The 24,783-nt window shown below is 41.7% G+C and overlaps 1 protein-coding gene across 1 annotated transcript in view; it reads left to right on the forward strand.

Annotated features, from left to right (window-relative positions):
• The window catches only part of trpc6.L (transient receptor potential cation channel, subfamily C, member 6 L homeolog), a 107,011-nt gene that overhangs the window by 57,549 nt on the left and 24,679 nt on the right, over nucleotides 1-24,783 (forward strand). Inside the window, exons 2-6 of the mRNA XM_041582693.1 lie at nucleotides 6,331-7,105; nucleotides 12,783-12,971; nucleotides 13,782-13,946; nucleotides 16,135-16,351; nucleotides 18,881-19,114. Of these exons, the coding sequence (XP_041438627.1) occupies nucleotides 6,331-7,105; nucleotides 12,783-12,971; nucleotides 13,782-13,946; nucleotides 16,135-16,351; nucleotides 18,881-19,114 (1,580 nt within the window). The remainder of the gene's footprint in view (nucleotides 1-6,330; nucleotides 7,106-12,782; nucleotides 12,972-13,781; nucleotides 13,947-16,134; nucleotides 16,352-18,880; nucleotides 19,115-24,783) is intronic.

Consider the following 24,783-nt stretch of genomic DNA (forward strand, 5'->3'; position numbering starts at 1 on the left):
GCGGTCCATTTTTAATTGGCCCGCAGCCAGGCCGGATTACCGGCTATCCTCCACTCCCAGATGGCCAACAATCAGGGCCCGCCCAGGATGGAGAAAAGCATCACATGCACCCCGCTGGCCGGCCACATCTTCCGGGCCCTTGCACTGACGTCCGGCAAGTGGCCTGCTGCATCTTCCGGGTCCCTGCGCAGGTAAAGGGGAGATTGTAGGAAATGCTGCCGATACGGGTCGGTCGGTCGGTCTCTCTCTCTCTCTTATTCTTATTGTCTTTGTAAAAAGGCAAGCGAAGGCCGATGATAAAGCAAAATGAAAACCAACTCTGTGCAAATTCTAACAATAAGCTTGCACCCCACATGCTCACTGGTCTGTAGCATACATGTGTCTGTGGCAAGGGAGGTGTAGCCAGAGGCCGGAAGCAGTTAACTTAACTTTGGACACAAAATACTGTTTGCATTGAGCATAGATCAGTTTATACAATAAACTATTGATTCTGCTGAGTATTTCTATTGCTCAAATATACATTTATTAAGACTGTGGTTGTGGGGACATAATGGCCCACAAAAGTTGGAATAGTGGCATTACATTGTGCTTTGATGTCATGAAATTCGAAATGAAACCATGGCTGCCCTGATCATTTCATTGCTCATAGTCTGTACAGAGAGATCCCATAAATTGTAGTGGCTTCACATTTCATTTTGCCTGGGATCCAGCATGTCAGGCTGAATGGTCGGCCCCACACATTTTCACCTTACCAAATCTGGCCCTCGTTGTAAAAAGTTTGGACACCCCTGCAGTAGACACTGCTAGCGATACACCAGTTGTATATATATCTTTATTTATTTGACATTATCAATCAAATTGAAAAAAAAAACATTTTTGGCCACCCCCCCCGGTGCCAAGGTGGTACATCACAATAATTATCGACTTAAAGGTCCTGAGTCCCCTTTGCTAGGTGAAAGTGTACTGGGAATTCTTCTCTCTGGCCGTGCCTCTACGTAATGGGATCTGGGAATACACCTGCGGATAGTCCCATTAGGAATAACATGCTACACACACTTTATTATATAAAAACAACAACTTTATATAAGGAAAGTGTAATTTAAAGGGGAAGTAAAACACATTTACATCAGATCAAATATAACCCACTCCCATGGGAACCTATGGCAGTCCATTTCCTTGCCTTCCATGCCAGGCAAAGTCCTGCAACTCCTTTGGCAGACAAAGAGTCTCAGTCCCTTTTCCCCAAAGAGCACATTTGTCCCCAGGTAGCGCTACCTGCCCAAAATACCTTTTCCACTGGACAAGATATTGGCTCCCACGTGGCAGGCACATAAACAGCCTGTTTCACAAACAGGAGATACGCTGGATCCTTATTCTCTTCTACCATCCCTAAGGCACAACTCACCCGAGGGCTCACACACGGAGCTAGCAGGCTCACCTAGAGCTGGAACAGGCATCCACAGCTATGAATCTTTTTTCCAAGTAAAAGCATCTTGCTTTATCTTCAGGGTATAGCTCCCAGCACTGTCTATAGCGCAAACACGATAACCCTCTTTATCTCTCGTAACACAGCTCCCAGCACTGTCTATAGCGCAAGCACTCAAATATATTCCTCTGCAGAACTACAGCTCCCAGCACTATCCATAGCGCGAGCACAAAAGATGTCCAGCAAACTCCAAACCGGCATGGTTGAGCTTTCCAGACTTTTGGAGCACCCTGCATCAGCCCACAGGGCTATCGAACTCCTTTTAGCCCCTACATCTTTGCATGAGTTCTGGTCACCTTTCTACATGAAAGTCAAAGTAGGAATCCTCCAGCAGTAATCGCTGAGAGCACATGGCAATCTCCTTTTATATAGCACAGCAGCGACACCTTGTGGCTCCTTTTGGGATCAGCCATGCTGCACCAATCAGGAAACCCATAGGCGGATTTTAATTAAGGCTTGGGAAGGCTAAGCCTTCCCAAACCTTTGTCCATTGTAAATGTACCCTACCTTGTCTGAAATATTGTGCTGGAGAAGGTTCTAACTAAAAATCAAAAGCGATTAATGTAGCACAGGCACTGGCAAAGTTCCGTGGGAAGGGTGTGATAGAGAAGTGATGAGTAAGACAGTAACAATCAAGCCTGATATCCACCTTGCTGTCTCAGGAGTTGTTCCTTGGTTCCTAGGCTCAGAATCTATTGCTCTTCCCTGCCCCTTCCAAGAACAATTGCCTGGCCAGCAGAGGGAGGGGCTACACGGAGCTAAATCTACAGTGCAGGGAAACTGAGGCTCAGAGCAGCAGAAGGTGTGGAGTATAATTACCTATTAATAATAATCATCCTGCTATTCATACATTAAATGTGGCTGCATTTCTTCAAATATGATTTTGTTGCATATGGGAGCTAAAGGATTTATTTGCGGATTTCTAGAATACCAAATACTAATACAGGCACAAGTCTAAGATTGAGACAATGAGTCTTTTGTGGCTGTAAGAGTTAATCTTGCTAGGAAGGCGTGTGGGGTGGTAGGAATATGAATTCTACTGGGATTTATGGGGGAATGTATTAGTTGGAGGGGTTATTTTGGGGGCTTAAAAAGTTTTGGAAATGCAGCAAATGAAGTGTGCTAAAGTGATGTGAGGGCTGGGCCTGCTGGTCCCTGTGGGACAGAAAAAAACATACTGGGAGCTGAGTGTAAGGTAGCTGTGAGTATTGAATTAATCTAATATTAAAGGGCACCTGTTGGGAAATACTAATATTAAACGGCAACTGCTGGGAAATAATATTATAGCCTAAGGTACGGGCTAAGAGAGCCCACACTCCGGTTGAGGGTAACATTCGTTTTTTTTAATTCCCCACCCCCACCAGCGCAAGGCCACCAGCACCGGGAGGGAGCTCCTGGTACGAGCAGCAGGGTTGCCATTAGAAATCACGGAGCCCCACTGGCGCCCAAGCCAGACCCTGCCCAAAGATCACACAGACATCAGCGCTAAAAAAGTAACCCCCCCCACACAATAAAAAGCTATTGATGTTCAGGGCCCCCTTAGAAGTAAAAAAAAACATTGGTGTCAGGGCCCCCCTTACAAGTTAAAAAAAATTACGGCCCCAAAGAATATCTTTTAAAAAAAAAATTGGTGCTAGGGCCCCCCTTACAAGTTAAAAAAATTGGAGCCCCAAAATTTTGAAAAAAAAACCATCGGTGGAAGGGGCCTATAGAATATTAAAATAATACATTGGTGGCAAGGGGATTTAAAAAAATCACACAAATTGTTCAGTAGAATTGAACTCGTGGCTTCAGGAATTCAACTTCGCCTGCTTTCGTGACTTTGGATCTTTTCACTGCTTCAGGACTTCAATTTCGGCTGTTTTCACGACTTCGTGTCTTTTCGCCGCTTCAGGAGTTCGGCTTCGGCTGTTTTCGTGGCTTCGGTTCCTTCGACTGTTTGGCTTTTCCGCATTTCGGCTGTTCGGGAAAATGGGCGCATGGCTTTGGCACTCTCAAGGGGGGGCCAAGTGTCCCGGGCATGAAGGGGGGTCCGGCAGTGCTGCAGTTTTGAAAGAGCCGGCCCCCCTTCATGCCCGGGACACTTGTCCCCCCCTGATGGCGGCCCTGACGATCGGGCCATGTTAGGGCACACGCATGTGCATAATGAGCAAACGTACTCATTATGCATGTGACTCTTTATGTGCACGCTCTACGTACGACATGGTCGCTTACACTGTGAGCTCCCTCCCGTTGCGGGTGTCCAATCGCTGGCAGGGGGCAATTTTTTTAAAAAAAAAAAAAAAAAAATAGCAACCCCCAACCGGAGTGCAGGCTTTATTAGCCCGCACCTTTGGTTGGGGATAATATTTTTGCCCAACAGGTGCCATTTAAGTGCTCAAACAGAGGGAAAGCTATGAGACTGAATGAAGATGAAAAAATATATTTTGTATTATAGAAATGTATTTTATATCACCTTGCCGTGCTACAAAGTGCATCTTTCTTTTAAAAGGGTTTAAAAAATGTTGTTGTACTTTTAAAGTTAACACCATTTATGCGTGACACAAAATTATAAAATAATTAAGTCCGTTGTTGACTTATTGCATATAGATACTTAATTATTTTCTAGCCTCCCCAAACAAAAAAATCACCATCCGCCTATGAGGAAACCCTGTATACACCATGAGGCTCCAAATCAAAAGGGGAACTTACGCCTCAGGGTCCCTACAGTATATTTTACAAAACAAGTGCAGGGGGAGTTTATAGGCCATATGTGTTAGTACCAAGGTGTGAGCCTATCATTTAGCTTCTTATTTATCCTGGTATCAGGCACTAGCAATATGCTGCTATACAGATACACATATGACCCTTGGCCTGTACAGACATGTGCTTTTCAGGAGTCAATATGACTTATACTCCCTTAACTGGTCACCAACAATGACAGTGCTGTCCATGATTTGTACAAGAAATTTTACAAACCCACTCCATTGAAATGTATAGAATCATCAGCTGTCCTGACCTTGCCTCGAACTGACACAATTTTTCAGTTCTAGCTCAATGTCTCCTTGGAAATGAATCAGTTGTCCTAAATCCAATTGCTTTCTATTCAGCCCTGCAGCCTATTGATTTATCTACAAAAGAAACAGGAAGTAAAGCAAACAAGAATATCGTAAAGGCACCCCTTATAATGGATTTATTACATTTCTATAAGACCAAGATGAAGAAGACCCTACTGATGATATATTTGTTTTTGTCTAATTTAACCTTTTTATTTTATATACTGTGCACATGAGGATAGAATACCTTCTTGTATCATGGTAACCCACCCCTTTTGGTACCTATGGATTGAAGGACAGCTGATGTAAGTCCTATAATTAAAAAGGGATTACTATCTCAGCCTGGAAATTATCGGCCAGTAAATTTGACATGGTGTGCAAATTATTTAAAGGCTTGTTAAAGGATCACATTCAAATGTTTTTCCTAGTGAATTTTAATATGAGCAGCAATCAGCATGGCTTTATGAAGGATAGGTCATGTCAGACAAATTCGAGTGCTTTTTATGACGAGGTAAGTAAGATGCTGGACAGTGGGGGATCTATTTGGTTTTTGCCAAAGCGTTTGATACTGTGCCCCACAAATGACTGCTTAATGAAGTCATTTCCACATGGATCGGAAACTGGCTACTAGTTTGGGCAGCTAAGTGGCAGATGATATTCAGTGTTGATAAATGTAAAGTCATGCATCGGGGATGTAATAATATCCAAGCCACTTATACCTTTAATGGGACTGCAAATCCATTATGGAAAAGGACCTTGGACATAAACTTGGCTGTAGCAAGCCATGCCAGTCAGCAGCTTCATGGGCAAACAAGGTATTGAGATGTTTCAAAAGAGGCATAGGAGCACTGTACAGAGTGCTGGCGAGTCCCCATCTAGAATATGCCGTACAGTTTTGGTCTCCAGTGCTCAAACGGGACATTATTGTATTAGAGAGGGTACAGAGAAAAGCAACTAAGCTGGTAAAAGATATCGAGAATCTCAGCTATGAGGAAAGACTGGCCAAATTGGGGATGTTCACTCTGGAGAAGAGGCGCTTAAGGGGTGATATGATAACTATGTATAAAGTGGATCATATAATAATCTCTCAAATGCTTTATTTACCAGTAGGTCCTTCCAGCTGATGCAAAGGCACCCATTTTGATTAGAAAAAGAGGTTCCGGCTAAATATTTAGAAGGGATTTTTTACAGTTATGTAGAATTCTCTCCCTGAATCAGTGGTACAGGCTGATACATTAGATAGCTTTAAGAAGGTGTTGGATGGTGTTTAGCAAGGGAGGGAATACAGGGGTATGGAAGATAGCTCATAGTACAAGTTGATCCAAGGAATCTTGGAGTCAGGGAGGAATTTTTCCCCCTCAAATTGGAAAGGCTTCAAATGGGATTTGTTGCCTTCCTCTGGATCAACTAGGCGTTAGGCACGTTATATATATATATATATATAGACGCAAAAGGTTGAGCAATGAAGGTCAAACAAACCTCTCTTAGATGGCCAGCAACAAAATACATCATAGGTTGTCTCCCTGAATTAGTCATGCAATAATTATAAATGAAAAAGCCCAACTCCTTGGTAGAAAGCTCCAACATTAACAGAACAGTATAGAACTCTAAGCTGAGGGTGAGATCTTCTTTCCTTCAAAAAGCAGAAGGACGGAATATTTCCCAAAGACTGGAGGTTCTTGATTTTGTCTGCAGTATCTGCTTCTGCCTCTGGTTCTATAGATGGTAATCTCATTAGATCAACGGGTTGTATTGCCCATTATAATGAGAGTAATAACATTAATGTTATTAATTCTTGTTTTGACACAGGCAGAGCACTGAAAGCAGACTATCTCACCGTCGGCAAACAATTCTCAGAGAAAAGGGGCGGAGGCAAGCTAACCGAGGACCAGCGTATATGTTTAATGACCGCTCTACAAGCCTTTCAGCAGACGAGGAACGTTTTTTAGATGCTGCAGAATATGGCAATATCCCTGTAGTACGTAAAATGATGGAGGAATGCCGCTCTTTAAATGTAAACTGTGTGGATTATATGGGTCAGAATGCTTTGCAGTTAGCGGTGGCTAATGAACACCTGGAGATTACAGAACTTCTACTGAAAAAGGATAACTTGGCCCGAGTTGGGGATGCTCTGTTGCTGGCAATCAGTAAAGGGTATGTACGGATAGTTGAAGCAATACTAAGCCACCCGTCATTTTCTGAAGGAAAGCGACTCACGACGAGCCCTAGTCAGTCTGAGTTCCAGCACGATGACTTCTACGCCTACGACGAGGATGGTACAAGATTCTCACAGGATATTACCCCTATCATACTGGCTGCCCATTGTCAGGAATATGAAATAGTCCATACGCTTCTGAGAAAGGGGGCCCGGATTGAAAGGCCTCACGATTATTTCTGCAAATGTACAGAATGTAACGAAAAGCAAAAACACGACTCCTTCAGTCACTCTAGGTCTAGAATCAATGCTTACAAAGGGCTTGCAAGTCATGCTTACCTTTCCCTTTCCAGTGAAGATCCGGTAATGACAGCTCTGCAACTTAGTAACGAGTTGGCTGTTCTAGCAAATATTGAAAAAGAATTTAAGGTATGTGCTAACATCTACATAATATGTTATTTTAATATTATTAGCCTATTTTCATACCTTGAATAGACTTCACTCGTTATTATTTTTGGTGGCACAAACCCTGCTGAACTTCTAGACTTGACTTCACTAGGAACCACTGAGAATAGGGTTGCTGCTCAATTTCCCCATTTGAAGTGTGCCATAGTTCACCTTCTCAAACTATCCTCAACTGACTAGGTTGAATTTTGGTGGAATTTTGTGCGACCTGGAAAATAAATAAAGTTTATTTACCCTTGCAAGTGAAATGATTTATGGTGGGGCTAGAATGTGAGACATCCATGGAATGGGGAAAGTGGAAAAAATATTACCAAAAGAAAAGCCAAATACACTACTATATCTAACTGAAGCTTCTTGGTCACAAAGTACTGAATCTAGAATAGTAGTGGTATTTAAAGGGATACTGTCATGATTTTTAGAATGTAGTTTTCATTTCTAAATCACACTGTTTACACTGCAAATAATTCACTCTACAATATAAAATCGAATTCCTGAACAAGCAAGTGTATTTTTTTTAGTTAATATTGGTGTGTACGTGCATGTTTTGCCTGGTCATGTGCTTTCAGAAAGAGCCAGCACTTTAGGATGGAACTGCTTTTTGACAGGCTGTTGTTTCTCCTACTCAATGTAACTGAATGTGTCTCAGTGGGACCTGGATTTTACTATTGAGTGTTGTTCTACTATCTACCAGGGAGCTGTTATCTTGTTGTTCTGTTGTTAGGCTGCTAGGGGGGAGGGGTTGATATCACTCCAACTTGCAGTACAGCAGTAAAGAGTGACTGAAGTTTATCAGAGCACAAGTCACATGACTGGGTGTCAAGGATTAGGTAGGGGGCGCTGTGGAGGTACAGGAGGAAGGTGAGTTCTTTAGGCAGGGACTGGCTGTGCCCACGGAACACAATGGGAAAGGCAGGAACAGGTTGACGAGGACATAGTCTGTTAGAGTGGAATAGGTACAGAGTGGGACAGAGAGGGCGAAGATCAGGACAGGATGAAGAGGGTGACTAGTCGGGACAGGAGCAGACTGGATGAAACAGGACGTTGCGGGGGTAGATTAGACTGGAGATAAGGGAGATGAAGGACTGAAGCAGAAGGACTGGAGTGGATATCAGGAGAGGACTGGATATCAGGAGAGGAAGGAAAAGGCAGAGCAAGATACAGAGAGACAGGGGAGGATATAAGACATGGTACAGGTACAAGTCAGAACAGGGCAGGAACATGCAAAGCAAGGTCAGGTCAAGGTCAAAGAAAGAAATAGGTTAAGGCAATGTTAAAAGTAGGACTGGAGCAGAACGGGGAGGGAAAGCCAAGGCAGGAACAGAACAAGGTAAGGTAAGGAAGAAAGGTTCAAGGTAAGGAAGAACAAGGCAAGGAAAGGAGGCTAGAGATGGAACCTTTAGCTAGGGACAATACCACACTGCTAGTCTGGGTAGGCAATGCTCAGGCAAGGAGTTTTTGGAGGGCTGGCCTTAAATAGGGCAGAGTCAACCCTGATTGGCTGACTGTGGACCAATCAGACTGCTGCTGGGCTAGGGCTGCAAAGGCCAGGTAACATATAGTGAGCAATCCTGCAGGCTGCTTACTTGGCCCAGTGGTAAAAGCGTGGAGCCAGAAACACAGCAGAGCCTGACACTGGGGCAGCTGGGAATCTGACAATATGTCTAGCCCCATGTCAGATTTCAAAATTAAATATAAAAAAAAAAATCTGTTTGCTCTTTTGAAAAATGAATTTCTTTGAAAAAAAAGAAAATTTTTTCCCCATGACAGTATCCCTTTAATGACATACAGTATATACATTTTGGGGGAGTTATCTAAAACCATGGCCTGTTGTCTTTAATTTACAATATAGAGGATGGTTTCTGCTCATTTTGAGCCAGGGAATTCTATTTATTGTGCTTTTAGAGGATGATCGTTAGAATTGACCTCTCTATTTGCATAAATATCTGTAGATTAGAATTATACACTGAATGTTACAATATATATTACAATGAGGATTACTTCTCCATACTAATAATTGCCTAATAAGTGGGAAAACAATGGCTGTTCATCTTGCACTGCCCTTTCTCTTGCCAAGCCATCAAACAGAAAAATCATGTTTAAATTGATTTGTTTTAATGTTGCCTGCGTGCCTTGATTTTCTTTCAGCCTCATTAGCTGATCTATAAACCGATATCAACCCAAATGCCGTAACCTGGCACACGTTCAAACACCACTATTTAATGTACATTAAGCAATATCATGGACACTCTTAATGGGAGGAATTCGATCTGGACTGGGAGTCAAAATAGGCCCTGGAATTTCAAGTACACAGAGGTCCACACAGCCCCCCTCCAGCCCAAAAAAAGTCACTGTCTATGGCATCTTACAACAGCTCCCCTGGCATTTGCCAGAACGTACAGGTTGCCAGTCTGGGCCTATGAGGAATTAAAATTCAAGTTGCTGATGTCTAATTGTTTTGCAAAACAAAATATTTGGACCCCAGATCTTTAAACTGTTATTTTAATATAAATATGTTGCTGAGTCTTTGGTTTAACTGGAATTATATATGTTTAAATGTATGTGGAAAGCAGACATTAAAGGAAAACTATCTGGTTTAAATGTATAGCTACATTTTGCTCCATCTGTAGTAATGAGCTAGGTCCCTTAAAGGAGAACTAAACCTCCCAGAGATATAACAGCCCCCTCAATTGCCCTTGATCTGCCCTCTTTACCTCTCCCTCCCCGCACAATGTATTATCTATATTAGCGCTCCTATTGGGAATCCTGAGAGCAAGAAGCAGAGCAGAACAGCGGGGTCCTTCAGCGATATTTTCCGTCCATTCATATCCTCTTCAGGTCTGTTCGCCATCACGGAGCCGGTAGGCAAATGTGCAGTTGAAGCGGATCCCTGACTATCCCCAACTGTGCATGGGCCTGCAGGCTCCGTGTGGGTCATACAGACCTGAAGAAGATACGAATGGACAGAAGATGGCGCAGAGGGACCCCACTGCTCTGCTTCTTGTGCTCAGGTTTCCCAATAGGAGTGCTAATATAGGTAATAAACTGTGCGGGGAGGAGCGAGGTAATGAGGGCAGTTAAGAGGGTTGAGTTCTCCTTTTAAGGATGCATAATGCCTGTACAACCAATAATAGGTGGTTGTTTAAAGGGAATACTCCATTGATTATAGGGTTATCAGTAAAATGTTGCCTACCCCAGTGGAGGTGGGAGCTAACTAAGCCAGCACTCTATATGGGGCAAACAGTAGTATTTTTTGGCAATAAAAGCACCCTATCAAATGATGTGCTGTCTGCACCAGAAGCCAACTCTCATTATGGACAGCTATGCAGGTCACACATAGGCTCATATACGATACCAGATCATACTCATGCCCCAGAATGACCGCCCGCATCAGGATTGGGTTCACTGTGCAGAGAGAACACAATGAGGAGCGATTCTTGCAAAAATACTATTGTTTCCCACATCCGGACTCTATTCACCAAGAAACATTATTTAACTGACAGGTGCATTATCTCTCCCTGTCTCTCCCTGAACTTTATTCTTGTTTGGTCCTTTCTTAGCTGACTCTATCCCAGATTTAAATTCCCCTAATCCCCTTGCCTGTAACTGTCTGTACTGGAAGTGTTCCTCTAGCTTGTTACCTTGCATGCTCATCCAAGAATGTCCTTCTAGTGTTTTATTGCTGCTATATATGGTAGTGGCTGAAGTCACACAAATGTACTACAAGTTGATAAAGTAGACTTTTGATCTGGGGTGCTGCTGCAACAGCCAAACCGGCTTCATTTACTTCTATTTGCTTGTGCTTGCCTAACAAAATAATGGCATTTTGCAAGGTCTGAGCTGTCAGTTATATAATGGGTGGAAAGGGGATTAAACCTCAGATACTGACCAACAGAGCACTGTTACACTATGACCCTCTCCCTCACTATCTGTAGAAATGGGTGGAGAAGTTGAACTACAATTTGCATGCTGTATTAGATAAACTAAAGGCCCCAGGGGTTCTTAACTTGTTATTAAACACAAATGAGGTACTTCCTGGGTATAATAATGGTTGAGGCAATAGATGCAACAATAATAGGCAGTCTCACCCAGGTGTCAGGTCCACTTTACTGGATATCAAATGGTGTTCCAAGGGAATACACAGGCTCACAAGCCTTACAACACAGGAGTTTCTACTAGGGATGCACCAAATCCACTATTTTGGATTCAGCCGAATCCCCAGATCCATCTTGGAAGATTCTGCCGAATACTGAACCGAATCCGAATCCTAATTTGCATATGCAAATTAGGGGCGGGAAAGTAAAAAGAGAAAAAAATGGTCTACTTCCTTGTTTTGCAACAAAAAGTCACGTGAAATCCCGCCCTCCCCACAATTTGCATATGGAAATTAGGATTTGTATTCGGTTCGACCAGGCACAAGGATTCGGCCGAATCTGAACCCTGCTGAAAAAGGCCGAATCCCGAACCGAATCCTGGATTCGGTGCATCCCTAGTTTCTACTCAGTATTGCCTGAGGATTTACAAATCCCACTATTTCTCCTTGGTGGAGCATAGAACTACTCCTTCTCACTATCCCTGACTATCTTACTATTACATGAGCTAGCCTTCACTAAATGATCCTCATTCATGGGGTCCCTGCTGTCTCTAATGTTTCATGGGCCATGCTTCCCAACATATCCCCCTTTGAGTCCAAACTGGAAGAACCACGTGTTCCCTCCTATTATATACAAGCAGGAAACGTTCATACTACTTCTGGGCAATTAGGGGACCCTTCCCATACGAAAAATGGCATAGGTAACAGACCTGGGCCTTCTGAGCTTTAGAGAATACAACCCATTGGGTCCCTTATGGTTATTTCACTTATATTTTGGTTGTAAAGGATATGGAAGCTCTATAGGTGAGAATAAACAGTGAAGATCATAGCACAATAAAGCATTTGCTTTCAAAATGAGAATATATTTAAAATTTTGAAATTTTTCCAACATTTTCCCCTTTATAAATAGGCCACCTAATATGCTCAGGGATCGCTTTTGTGTTGTCCCTTGTACAAGGCGTATGTCCCTGGATAGGAATTCCTTTAATTATATATATTATTTCATAAATGCTGGAATGTTATATATGTTATAAGCATATGTATGTAGGTAATAATGCTTTTGTGCCTTTTAAGAAACATTCCATAATAGATGGAGAGCTGAATTCACATTCTAGTTCTTGGAGGAATATACCTGAGGGCAGCTGACTATTAATTGGATGCTTCATGATTTAGACATTAGCATAGCCTGCAGTAATTATCTCAGCACATTACTTATTAGCTGTGGAGCATTTTGCTTTCCTGTTTCTAGTTGTAAAGGATGAAGAGACAAAAAAAAGTTACTTTGATGGAATATAACCGACCAGTGGGTTCCTGGTTTATGTTTATGGTTAAGGGCCAATGCAGCACTTGAGTCTGCACCTGTGACAAATGTGCTCTTATGTGTATGAACTTGAGACTTCCTTTTTCCTTGATTTATATGAAAACTGAAATTAAAACGAAATTAAAAAATACAAAATTGAAGGATTTTGCCATAACTTGATTTTGCACGTCTTTTAAGGAGACATTCTGACCAAAAAAACCAACACATATGTATATTACATGTTTTTTTAGAATGACTACAAAAAATTGTCTATGCAATGCAAGGACTTTGTTGTTGGGCTTCTCGATTTGTGCAGAAATACGGAGGAAGTGGAAGCCGTTTTGAATGGTGATGTGGAGACAAACAACGGCAGCATGGAAGCCGAGGGCCGACCCAGCTTGTGTCGCTTAAAACTTGCTATTAAGTATGAGGTCAAGAAGGTAGGACCCACATATTCCTTCTGTATACATGTTGCAATATGATAGCAAAGAGGTTTAACTCTGTTTTTAGGGTTTCTGTTGAAGCTCAGGGATAGTTCTGGTTGGCCCATTTACAAATCTCAAGGTTTATAGTCACTGTGGCACCTAGGCATACTAGCCAACATATTGCACGTTAAAGCTGCTCAGCCTCATTGTATAGGACCTCGAGATGACCACTGAATAATTAACTTTTGTATATTCTCTTATGTCTTTTATGTTGTTAGGAGCGGAATAGAATATGTATGCATTAAGAGAAATTTAAAGGAACAGTGACATCAAAAAATAAAAGTGTTTAAAGTAATGAACATATAATGCAGTGTTGCCCTGCACTGGTAAAACTGCTGTGTTTGCTTAAGAAACACTACTATAGTTTATATAAATAAGCTGCTGTGTAGCAATGGGGGCAGCCATTCAAAGGAGAAAAGGCTCATGTTACACAGCATGATAGCAATGGTTGTTATCTGTTATCCATTAGTTAACCTGTGCCATATAGCCGTTTTTCAATTTCCACCATTGCTCCACAGCAGCTTGTTTATATGAACTATAGTAGTGTTTCTGTAGCAAACAGATCAGTTTTACCAGTACAGGGCAACACTAAATAATATTTTCATTACTTTAAAACACTTTCATTTTTTGGTGTTACTGTTCCTTTAAGTTTGGAGAATAATTTAGTTTTGAATGAAAGTTCCAAAACCACAAAGAGAATGAAACATCATGAAATATGACTATTCTCTGCAGTGACAAAGACAAACTAAGTGTTTCTTCTTTCAGTTTGTTGCTCATCCCAACTGTCAGCAGCAGCTCCTTTCCATCTGGTACGAGAATCTATCGGGGTTACGCCAGCAGACCACCGCAGTAAAATTCCTGGTTGTTTTAGCTGTGGCGATGGGATTGCCGTTTCTGGCAATGGTTTACTGGATTGCACCGTGTAGTAAGGTAATAAGCCTTTGACTAATTATCTATATGCAGTTAAATTGTGCCCACTCCCACGCCTTGTGTCTCATTCCCTTCCCCTTTAGATTGTAAGCTCTTTTGCACAGGGCCTTCTTTACCTTTTGTAACGGTACATACATACATTATGTATTTAACTCTGTATGTTCTATGCATGTAATTCATGTGATTTCTTTGTATAAACACATTCATTTTACAGTGCTGTGCAATATGTTGGCACGCTAAAAATACACGTTAATAATAATAATAATAATAATAATAATAAATGCCATCTATGCCATAATAATAAATGCCATTGTAGTTATACCCCTGATAGCAAGCATAAATCGGTCTCTTAGTAACACCAAATATCTGGCTTTTGCCCTGCTCTCTGTGCCCTCTGCTGATAGCGGGGAGGCCTATTATGCAAATTAAACTACATTCCATTTCATTCAAGCTGGTATATTAATACACATGACATTGAATTATGTAATAGTTAGCAAAAATGTATCCCTAAATAACCTATGATCACTTAGTTGTAACCAATTAAAAGCAGCTACAACAATGGATCTCAAACTGTGGGGCTGCCTCCATTTCCCGGGTGGTCTTGGAACAGTGGCAACAGGGACTCAGGCTTCAAATGATGAGATTTGGAGATAATCGCCAGTTGTTCTTCTAGAACTGGGATCTCAAACCTTTTTTTACCTGAGCCACATTCAGATGTAAAAGCACAAGCATGCAAAAAGTTACTGGTGGTGCCAATTACGGGCTGTTGCCAATGGTGGTGCCAATTCCTATTGGTAGCCCCTATGTGGACTGGCAGCCTACAGGAGGCTCTGTTTGGCAGTACACCTAGTTTTTATGCAACTAAAACTTGCCTCCAAGCCTGGAATTAAAAAGAAAGCATCTATTTTGAGGTTACTGGAAGCAACATCCAAGGGTTTGGTGAGCAACATGTTGCTCGCAAGCCACTGGTTGCGGATCACTGTTCTAGAAACACCTAAAAGGCCATCTTGAAGGTTGGTTTGAGTGAGATTTGGGGTGAAAACTCATTTTCAGATATCATTGTACCAATGGCCGAATAACCGATATATCAATATTTTTCTGCATCTGTATCCTTGTCATGAACTAGGGAAACGAATGACTGAACTAAAAAAAGTCAGATATTCCATTGTTTATAACCAAAACCAAATGATATATTACTATGAATATTTCCAATCACATCTTAATGATCTAGAACATACATGCTTCCAGTAGCGGGTGGGTTCAATGAGTTCATCAGTCCCGCGGAAAAAAACCTAACTCATGCTCATCACAAGCTTTCTATGTGATTCAGTATCACAGACTAGTCATCCCTGACCAGGGATTATGACTTCTGAATGCTTAGGACGGTGATCCCAAACCAGTAGCTCATTAGCAACACGTTACTCATCAACCCCTTGGATGTTGCTCCCAGTGGCCTCAAAGCAGGTGATTACTTTTGAATTCCAGGCTTGGAGGCAAGTTATGGTTTTATAAAAACCAGATGTACTGTCAAACAGAGTCTCCTGTAGTCTGCCTGTCCACAAAGTGGCTACCAAATAGCCCTTATTTGTCATTCCTAGGGACATTTTTCATGCTTGTGTTGCTCCTCAACTGTTGGGGACCCCTGGCTTAGACAATGATAAACATTTTGCTCAGCTAAGGGCATAGTTTTACTGCATACTCAAAATATGCAATTTAATAATGAGCAAGGGAAAAATGTAATTTTCTTCTTTAAGGTTTCTCCTTGAAAGTTCCATAATATTTTCAGTTAAGACATACATTGCCAATGCGGCGGAACTGCACCACCTTCCAAAAACACCTATCAGCTCTCCTGGCTACAGATTCCTAGAAGAGAATTTGATGAAGGAACTCACAGTGTTATTTACGTATCTGTTAATATTTTGAAACTGTCAGCTTTTAGTAACAAACCATAACTGAAGAATAAAGCCAATTACCCATCTTGATTTTTGTGTGCAGACTTAATGTGAAGCAGCTGCTAAATTGATTGCAGCAGTTAAATAAACGTGCACCTTCCAGAGCTAATTGACACATTGGTAATTTCCATACCGTCTCTTTTTGACTTGAATTAAAGTTGGAGGGTTATTAACATGCATGACTTTACATTTTATTTGCATAGCCTATACGTTCACATTATGTGTTTTCCCCCCAGCTCGGGAAGATAATGCGTGGCCCTTTTATGAAGTTTGTGGCCCACGCGGCTTCCTTCACCATCTTCCTGGGACTACTAGTGATGAATGCCGCCGACAGGTTTGAAGGTACCAAGATCCTTCCTAATGAAAGCCTCACGGATCATGCCAAGCAGCTTTTTAGGATGAAAACATCTTGCTTCTCCTGGATGGAATTGCTCATTATTTCCTGGGTAATAGGTAAAGATTATTCACATGCCAGTATGTATTACTTGAAAGCAGGGATGCCACTTTATTCCAACCACATATAAAATCTCAGTGCTGCATGGCTGATTATTTCTGGTGCTTGAAAAACAGTTTGTAGCATTTATTTGAGATAATTAGTAATCAGCCGTGCAACATGAGGATTCCATATGTATCTGGTAGGGTTGAGGAGGCAACACCAATGGACAGGGTTACATGCTGCTTTCTGCCCACTATACTATAGGAAAGCATTATAGATACTGAATGTCCTTCCTCAGCCCTAATCTTTGGCAGTCCAGTTGCTGATGAACTACCGTATATACTCGAGTATAAGCCGTCCCAAGTATAAGCCGAGGTACCTAATTTTACCTCCAAAAACTGGGAAAGCTTATTGAATCGAGTATAAGCCTAGGGTGAGAAATACAGCAGCTTCTGGTAAGTTTCAATCAAAACATTGTGGGTTTCTGCTCCCATTGGAGGTGGCGGTGTCTCGTTTTTAGATGCCGGTGACCATTCTTGGTCCGTTTTTGCGCTTGACCTGAGTATACGCTGAAGTAGAGTTTTTCAGCATATTTTGAGGGCTGAAAAACTCGGCTTATACTCGAGTATATACGGTATATTGTTGCTATCAGTTGAGGAATCACAGGCTGGACATCAAGAACTTCCATATTGTAGCTTTATCCCTTCATTTAAATGGCCTGGCCATCATGCACTGCCATTGACTACATCTTCCTTAGCCTTGTATCTCTGCATCGTTGAGTATTAGTGTAGAGATACATCAGCGGAGTCTCCAATATGATTATAATCTAATTCCCATGCATATAGCACTGACAGCAAGTTTGTCCTAAGAACCAGTATGGTTACTAAGGGACATCTTGCCTGTGGCACTAGAGAATTTGCCCCTAAAGCTTCTCTCTATGCAGCAATGTTTTTCCAGCTGTCCTGATTCCTTGTTTTCCTATACCAGACCCCCATCATATCAACAATAAATATTTAGGCATGCTAAGCCTTCCCAGAAAAAGAACAATTTCAAGTTCTACAGTGGAAAGCCTTAAATTTGTAGCCTCCTCGAGCTAAAACGTCACCCTCCTCCCCTGGCCACTACACTTAGAAATGAGCACTAGCAGGGGCTGTTTTTAATACAGGTATGGGATGCGTTATCTGGAAATCCGTTATCCAGAGAGCTTGAAGTTTACGGAAAGGCTTTCTACCATACACATTTTTAAAATGATTCCCTTTTCTCTGTAATAATAATACAGTAGCTTGTACTTGATCCCAACTAAGATATAATTAATCCTTATTGGAAACAAAACCAGCCTATTGGATTTATTCAATGTTTACACTCATTTTATTCAATATTTTACTCATAAAGCACCAGAAGTATTTGTCCAAGGAAGGAATATGGAATATAAAGGTTATAACCTCTAGACGAGTATTAATCCCTGTTCCATTCAGAAGAAAAAATGAAGACCAAGAGAAAAGTTGCTTAGAATTAGCCATTCTGTAATATATTAAAAGTTACCTTAAAGGTGAAGCACCCAAACAGGATTGGCCCAACGTTTGACAGGCCACACATCTGAGAACCCACCCATATGTATCTGAAAAGTAGGGTGTAAGGAGTAATAAGTGACATAGTGGTGAGAATTTAAAAAAAAAATTAAGTAACTTTGGGCACCCAACCCAGATAAAAATAAGGAGCCTTAGGTCTTGATGATGTCACATATTGTTGTCCAGGTGCATTAGGAGGTACCCATAGTAAGAAGTGTGTTTGTGTCTTTGATAGAGAAAGGGGGAACATCATTGATTTGGCCCCACTCAAGGATTTGAGTGGGAAGGACATGGGGTCGGCTGTAGAAAATTTTTTGTATTTACATAGTGTGTCCCCAAAGGCTTGGAGAAAGGGACAGGGCACAGTCATGGAATTACAATTCTAGATTGTAAGCTTGTATGTAAAACAACAGACCTAAATGGCGAATACAGAAAATGTAGCCCTTCATCTGTTTGTTTCTTCTACTCATTGTTGGCATTCAGAATTGTTTCAGATTTGGTGCTCTGCAGAGGAACCCAAAAAAACTACAGTGTTGCAAACAGAGTACAGGTATTGGATCCGCTATCTGGAAACCCGTTATCCAGAAAGCTATCCAAATGATCCAAATTTTTAAAAATGATTTCCTTTATCTCTGTAATAATAAAACAGTAGCTTGTACTTGATCCCAACTAAGATATAATTAATCCTTATTAGAAGCAAAGCCAGCCTACTGCGTTTATTTAATTTTTACATGATTTTCTCACAGACTTAAGGCATGAAGATCCAAATTACGGAAAGATCCATTATCCAGAAAACCCCAGATCATTCTGGATAACAGATCCCATACCTGTAGTACTGCTCGGAACCTTCAGAAACTACTGATATCCAAATTCTTGGGATGTTTCTAGAGCTTAGTTATTACTTGGACATTGTTTAATACTGGTTTGTTCTGCTGACAATCTACTTGCCTCTAACTAGTTTTGTTCTGCTTGACACAGGCATGATATGGTCCGAATGCAAAGAAATCTGGTCGCAGGGGCCCCGGGAATATATATTTGAGCTGTGGAATATTCTCGACTTTGGAATGTTAGCCATCTTTGCAGCGTCGTTTATTGCCAGGTTTATGGCTTTTTGGCACGCATCCCGGGCACAGAACTATGTTGACGACGATGAGAGTATCAAGGATGTGTCGAGCGCAACGCTGCCTCCCGAAATAAAGTACTACACTCTAGGTGAGTTTCCATCAGCTCTTTATTCCGGCGGCTGCAAGTGGAACATTTGTAAGTGCAAAACAAAGGAGTCTGTAAGCGGGTAAGTGTATCTGCACAATATCATTTATGGCCTTTTAAAGCTTGTGCATTGGATATAGAGACCCTAACATTTATATTGAGGTATTGATCCATGAGTCAAGCGAGTAAATATATTACCCCCAACTTATATATAATTTCTACTGACTCTACTGAGTATTTAGAACCGAAACCAGAGCCGTTTCTTTGGAAAGAGTCGCCTGAGGCAGCTCCTTTAATGCCGCACCCCTGCCCCCTTACCTTTCTGTGGGGGGAGGCAGCAACGCTAGTGCGGAGATCACAACTGCGCTCTCTCGCACTAGTAAAGCCGAATTTCTGGTTTAAAACCCAAAATTCGGTTCTTAAAGGCACCAGGAGTGGCTTTTTGCCGCCCCTGGAAACCTATCTGGCGCTGCCGCCTGAGGCGAGTTACTCAACTCACCTCATTGGCGGAGCACCCCTGACAGAAACCATTCTCTTATTATATTGAATGACAAATTGTACAATTATTTTTAGTTCTCCATGATACTTTTATTTTAGATCACTGTCAATCAAATTTAGTTTTTCTTAAAAAAACAAACATGTTGTGCTCCAGTGGCTGAAAACCCCTAGAGGGAAGAAAAAAAAAGGAAAATATTTTAGGGGGCGAAGAGCTCTCTGTTCAGAAAGCCAAGAAGTGGGGGACTAGCTTGTGCGGAAGATAGAGCTGAGAGGGAAAAATAGTAAAGCCAGTAAGTGGAATACTTTTTGTTTTTAGTTTTTTGCCCTAATGGTGGTAGCGGCATGACACAAAGAGCAGGTGTTTTGTTATTGAAACTGTCAGTTGACCAGTCTGCTCTGGTATCAGATAAATTCATTTGTTTGCTGCATATGTTGTATAACCTGAAACGTGCCTTTTTTGTTGAAAACCCTCCTGTGAATAAAACACATTCAGATCCCTGCTTAAAGTTACCCTGGCTGTTGCTGTCTCTTTCTTTGAAAGAGGAATGCTTTTATGCTCCTTGGTGCCCTTTTACTTATTAGAAGTACATAGAGATGCACCGAATCCAGGATTGGGTTTGAGATTCTGCCAGGATTCTGCCTTTTTTAGCAGAATTCTGATTCGGCCGAATCCTTCGGCCCGGCTGAACCGAATCTGAATCTTGATTTGCATAATGCAAATTAGGGGAAATCGCGTGACTTTTTGTCACAAAACAAGAAAATAAAAAATATTTTCCCCTTCCCACCTCTAATTTGCATATGCAAATTAGGATTCAGTTCAGTATTCGACCCAATCTTTCGCAAAGGATTCGGAGGTTTGGCCGAATCCAAAATAGTGGATTCAGTGCATCTCTAGAAGTAAATAACTTATGATGTTCTTGCCTGTACCATACTCACCTCTAGTAATCCCAAAGAAGGATTTGTATAGCAACCCTGCAGCCCCCTAGATATTTTGCAGCTGCAAAGATGAAGAATTGCATTTTGCTACCCCACTTCCACTCATCATCCTTGGAAAAAGAGACAGTGGGATTATGATTAGTGACGGGCGAATTTGGGCGTTTGTGAAACGGCGCCGGCGTCTTGTTTTTTACACAGGCGTCTTGTTTTTTACGCCGGCGTGCGTTCCCATTTTTTTTCACGCCGGCGAATTTTCGCGGCAGTTTCACAAATTTAATCGCAGGAATGCGCAGCAAATTCACGCCTGGCGAATAAATTCGCCCATCACTAATTATGATCTGTTCCCAGAGTGCTTAGAGCTCAGTTTGTGAACGTAACCTTTCACTGTCCAGATCATCTACAAAAATATCTAATCTAACAAAAATGTATTACCATATAATTCCTAAAGACATGTATTTGCAGATACTATTGAAAACATATTTTGTATCTATCACATCTATGGACTTGAGTGTCTTTCTTTCTAATGGTGAGAGTGGCAGTTCCTTCTGGACAGAACTGAAACACAGTCATGTTTTATGAGTGTAAAAGACAAACAGAGTGTAAAACACAGGCTTCCAATGACAGAGGGGGTCAGGGGGTCTCCATCTGGAAGGCTTCAGCATCCCTCAGTATGCTCACTGATATATATTTATATATATACTCTATATGTACTTACCCCCTGCCAAATATTACATCACTGACAGGCCATAGACCTTATTAGGTAACTTGCAGTACTTTATAGGATGTAACCAGTGTGAGACTGAACATGTAGACAACATGTAAGTACTATATGTATTTCATTGACAGCACACATATCTTTGTCCATGTTAAAGATGTTTATTTATTATGAATTTAAGGGGGAGATGGAGGTTTAGGGAGCCTCGGATATAATTTGGCTACTGACTCCAAAACAGAACTGAGTTAGAGCCTCTTTAAAAGGTTGTACTTGAGCTGTTTTGTCTGGTCTTTTCTTGTATTTGTTGCCCACTCCGTGTGTGATGTCAGACCATGGGGCAGATTTACTATAAGGGCGAAGTGGCCATCGCTAGCGACAATTTGCCAGAAATCCCATCCGCAGGGACATCGCTAATTTACTAACAGACTAAGAGGACAATTTGCTAGTGAAAGAGACCGTCGCTAGTGTACATTCGAATATGATTGCCAGGCGACTTTTCGCTCAGGCGAATGGTCGTTACTTCGTAAATTCACTTAAGTGTGAATTTTACAAACCGTTACCTCTTTCGCCAGAGTTTCCTTCGCCAGCTTAGACCTGGTGAACTGATAAAACGAAGCTTCATCCTCCTCAGTCTTATGTCTGTGACATCATATCCTGTATGCCGGAAAGTCATAAATGTTGTAAAAAAAACGGTGGCGTCTTTTCATTTTTTAAATCGGGATTGCCTTAAAGGGGTGGTTCAACTTCAAACAACTAGTTGTTTTCAGATGGATCACCGGAAATAACGACTTTTTCTAATGACTTTCTATTTTCTATGTGTTTTTCTAATATTGAAGTGTAAAGTGTAATTTTTCACCTTCTGAAGCAGCTCTGGAAGGGGGGGTCGTCGACCCTGTAAACTAATCTAAATGGATACAGTTGGTTGATACATTTCTTATCTCTGTCTCTGCTGAGCAGAATCTCTGGGTTTCATTACAGGCAGCTGTTAGAATTGATACAATAGTTGCTAATACTCCAGAGATGCTGCTGAGAAATTTATCAAATAAATGTTGCAAAATTGTGACAGTTTAGACTAGGAATCCCCAACCTTTAGAACCCGTGAGCAACATTCAGAAGTAAAAGGAGTTGGGGAGCAACACTAGCTTGAAAAATATTTTTGGGGTGCCAAATAAGGGCTGTGATTGGCTATTTAGTAGCCCCTATGTGGATTGGCAGCCTACATTGAGACTCTGTTTGGCAGTACACCTGGTTTTTATGGAGCCAAAACTTGCCTCCAAGCCTGGAATTCAAAAATAATCACCTGCTTTGAGGCCACTGGGAGCAACATCCAAGGGGTTGGAGAGCAACATGTTACTCACGAGCTACTGGTTGGGGATCCCTGGTTTAGAGTCTGCACCTGAATTACTGAGCTGTCAGACTCAAACACCAGAGACACGAACATTCACCTTTATACTTAGATTTTGGAAAAACAGTAAAAAAAAATAATGGAAAGGAATTGAAAAAAGTATTTATTACTGGGGAACAATCTAAAAACAACCGAATTGAAAAAAGTGTTTGGAAGGTGAACAACCCCTTTAAAAAGTCCTAAAGATTTTTTTTACCAATTTGAGGGGCATGCCACATTTGTTTTAGGGTGGGCTCATGTCTAGGGATTAGACAGGGGTCCCCAACCTTTTTTTACTCGTGAGCCACATTTAAATGTAAAAAGAGTTGGAGAGCAACACAAGCATGAGAAAGTCCATGGGGATGTCAAATAAGGGCTGTGATTGGCTGTTTGGTAGCCCCTATGTGAACTGGTAGCCTACAGGAGGCTCTGTTTGGTACACCTGGTTTTTATACAACCAAAACTTGCCTCCAAGCCTGGAATTCAAAAATAATCACCTGCTTTGAGGCCACTGGGAGCAACATCCAAGGGGTTGGAGAGCAACATGTTGCTCGCGAGCTACTGGTTGGGGACCACTGGATTAGAGGATCTCTTTTTTCTTTATTTTGCTTCCTTGGACATTTGTAAGAATAGGTGGCCACTTCAAGCATTTGCATATCTCTAATAAAGACGTCTATACGACCTACGTATATGTACCCGTCCTATTCAAATTGACCTAAGAGTAAGAGCACTAACGAAGTTTCGCTGGGCAGAAATTGCTAAGAAATGCTCGGGCTGACGAATTAACGCTGGGGAAACTTCGACATTGTTCGGCTGCTGAGAATCAACTTGCCATTTTTAGTGAATTAACGTAGTGGTTACAAATTTGCACCTGGCAAAGTGTCGTGCATAAGTCACTGGCGAAAAATTGTCATTTATTTGAATTTGCTTTCATGACTTATGTGAATAGACAACATCCCTCTCGTACATGATGGGTGTATGTGCATAGCCTTTTGCACATTCCCTAATCGGGTAGCAGTTATGTCACCCAGGGCAATGTTTAAACCAGGGAGAAAGCTCCTTCTGATATCACTGAATACTTAACTGCACATTCACACATTTAATTTGAAACTGCAAAACAAGGGGGAATGACGTATGGTAACAAGAGACCTAAGGGGAGGTGGTCTAAATCTGGTAAATCCCCGGGGAAGGAAGGAGAGCGGGCAATGGCGTGTGCCTAGGGCAGTTTTCAATATTAATTTTCGATTGTCTGACTCTCCCTCTCTAATTGCACAGCAAAGTCCCGGGTTACTGTCACCTATGACCTGTGGGTGGGAGACTTCGATCTACTCGCCCAGGAACTTAGTGACATTGTCCTGCCCTTCGCCTATATAATTGGAGGATGCACATGGCTCTCTTTATGTAGACTCAATCCTAGCTGGAGGTGGATCTGCCAGAGGGCCTGAGGTGGAGATAGGCCTCAGTAAGTTCAGTTGAGCCTTAAGTAACCCAAGCTTTTGATACATTGTGGAACAGGGACGGTGTGAATGATGCATAGAAAGTGGATACTATTCCATTTAGCACACTCAAGGCGTTGTAGAGATGTAGAGAGGTCAGCTAGGAAAGAGACCCAGGCTAATATGAACTCCCTGAGGCTTCCACTGGAGGGAATCATGACCAGTAAAAGGCATTCTTCTGCTTGTGGACTTAAACTTTACCAAGTCCCATGTCTTGTCTGGAACTGGTATATTTTCCTCTGTGATTGCCACTTTACCACTGTCACAGGGGCAAATTCACTAACCAGCGACGGCTTCAATCGCATCGCCACACTTCGCCAGGCGAAAATTCACCAGGACAACGCTAATTCATGCGAAGTTGTGTCCAGGGCGCAGAACGATGGCAAATCTTTGCCAGCGTTAATTCAGCAAGCAAAGCGAAGTTGCGCTAGCATTGGCTAATTTGCATATGGCGGGAAGTTGAATTTCAATGGACGTATATGTGTTATATTACCCTACACATAAGCCCAGTGTATAGTTTATGTGCCATATGTTAGGAAATGTAGGGGGGAAGCCGGGTACCCTAAAAAAAAATTTACGATCTTTTGCAGCCTATCACCCTGAAAAACTGAAAAGTTTTTTGGAACTTGGAAAAATGTTCACA

The sequence above is a fragment of the Xenopus laevis genome, chromosome 2L (genome assembly GCF_017654675.1).
Source record: "Xenopus laevis strain J_2021 chromosome 2L, Xenopus_laevis_v10.1, whole genome shotgun sequence".
In the NCBI taxonomy this organism is placed as follows: domain Eukaryota; kingdom Metazoa; phylum Chordata; class Amphibia; order Anura; family Pipidae; genus Xenopus; species Xenopus laevis.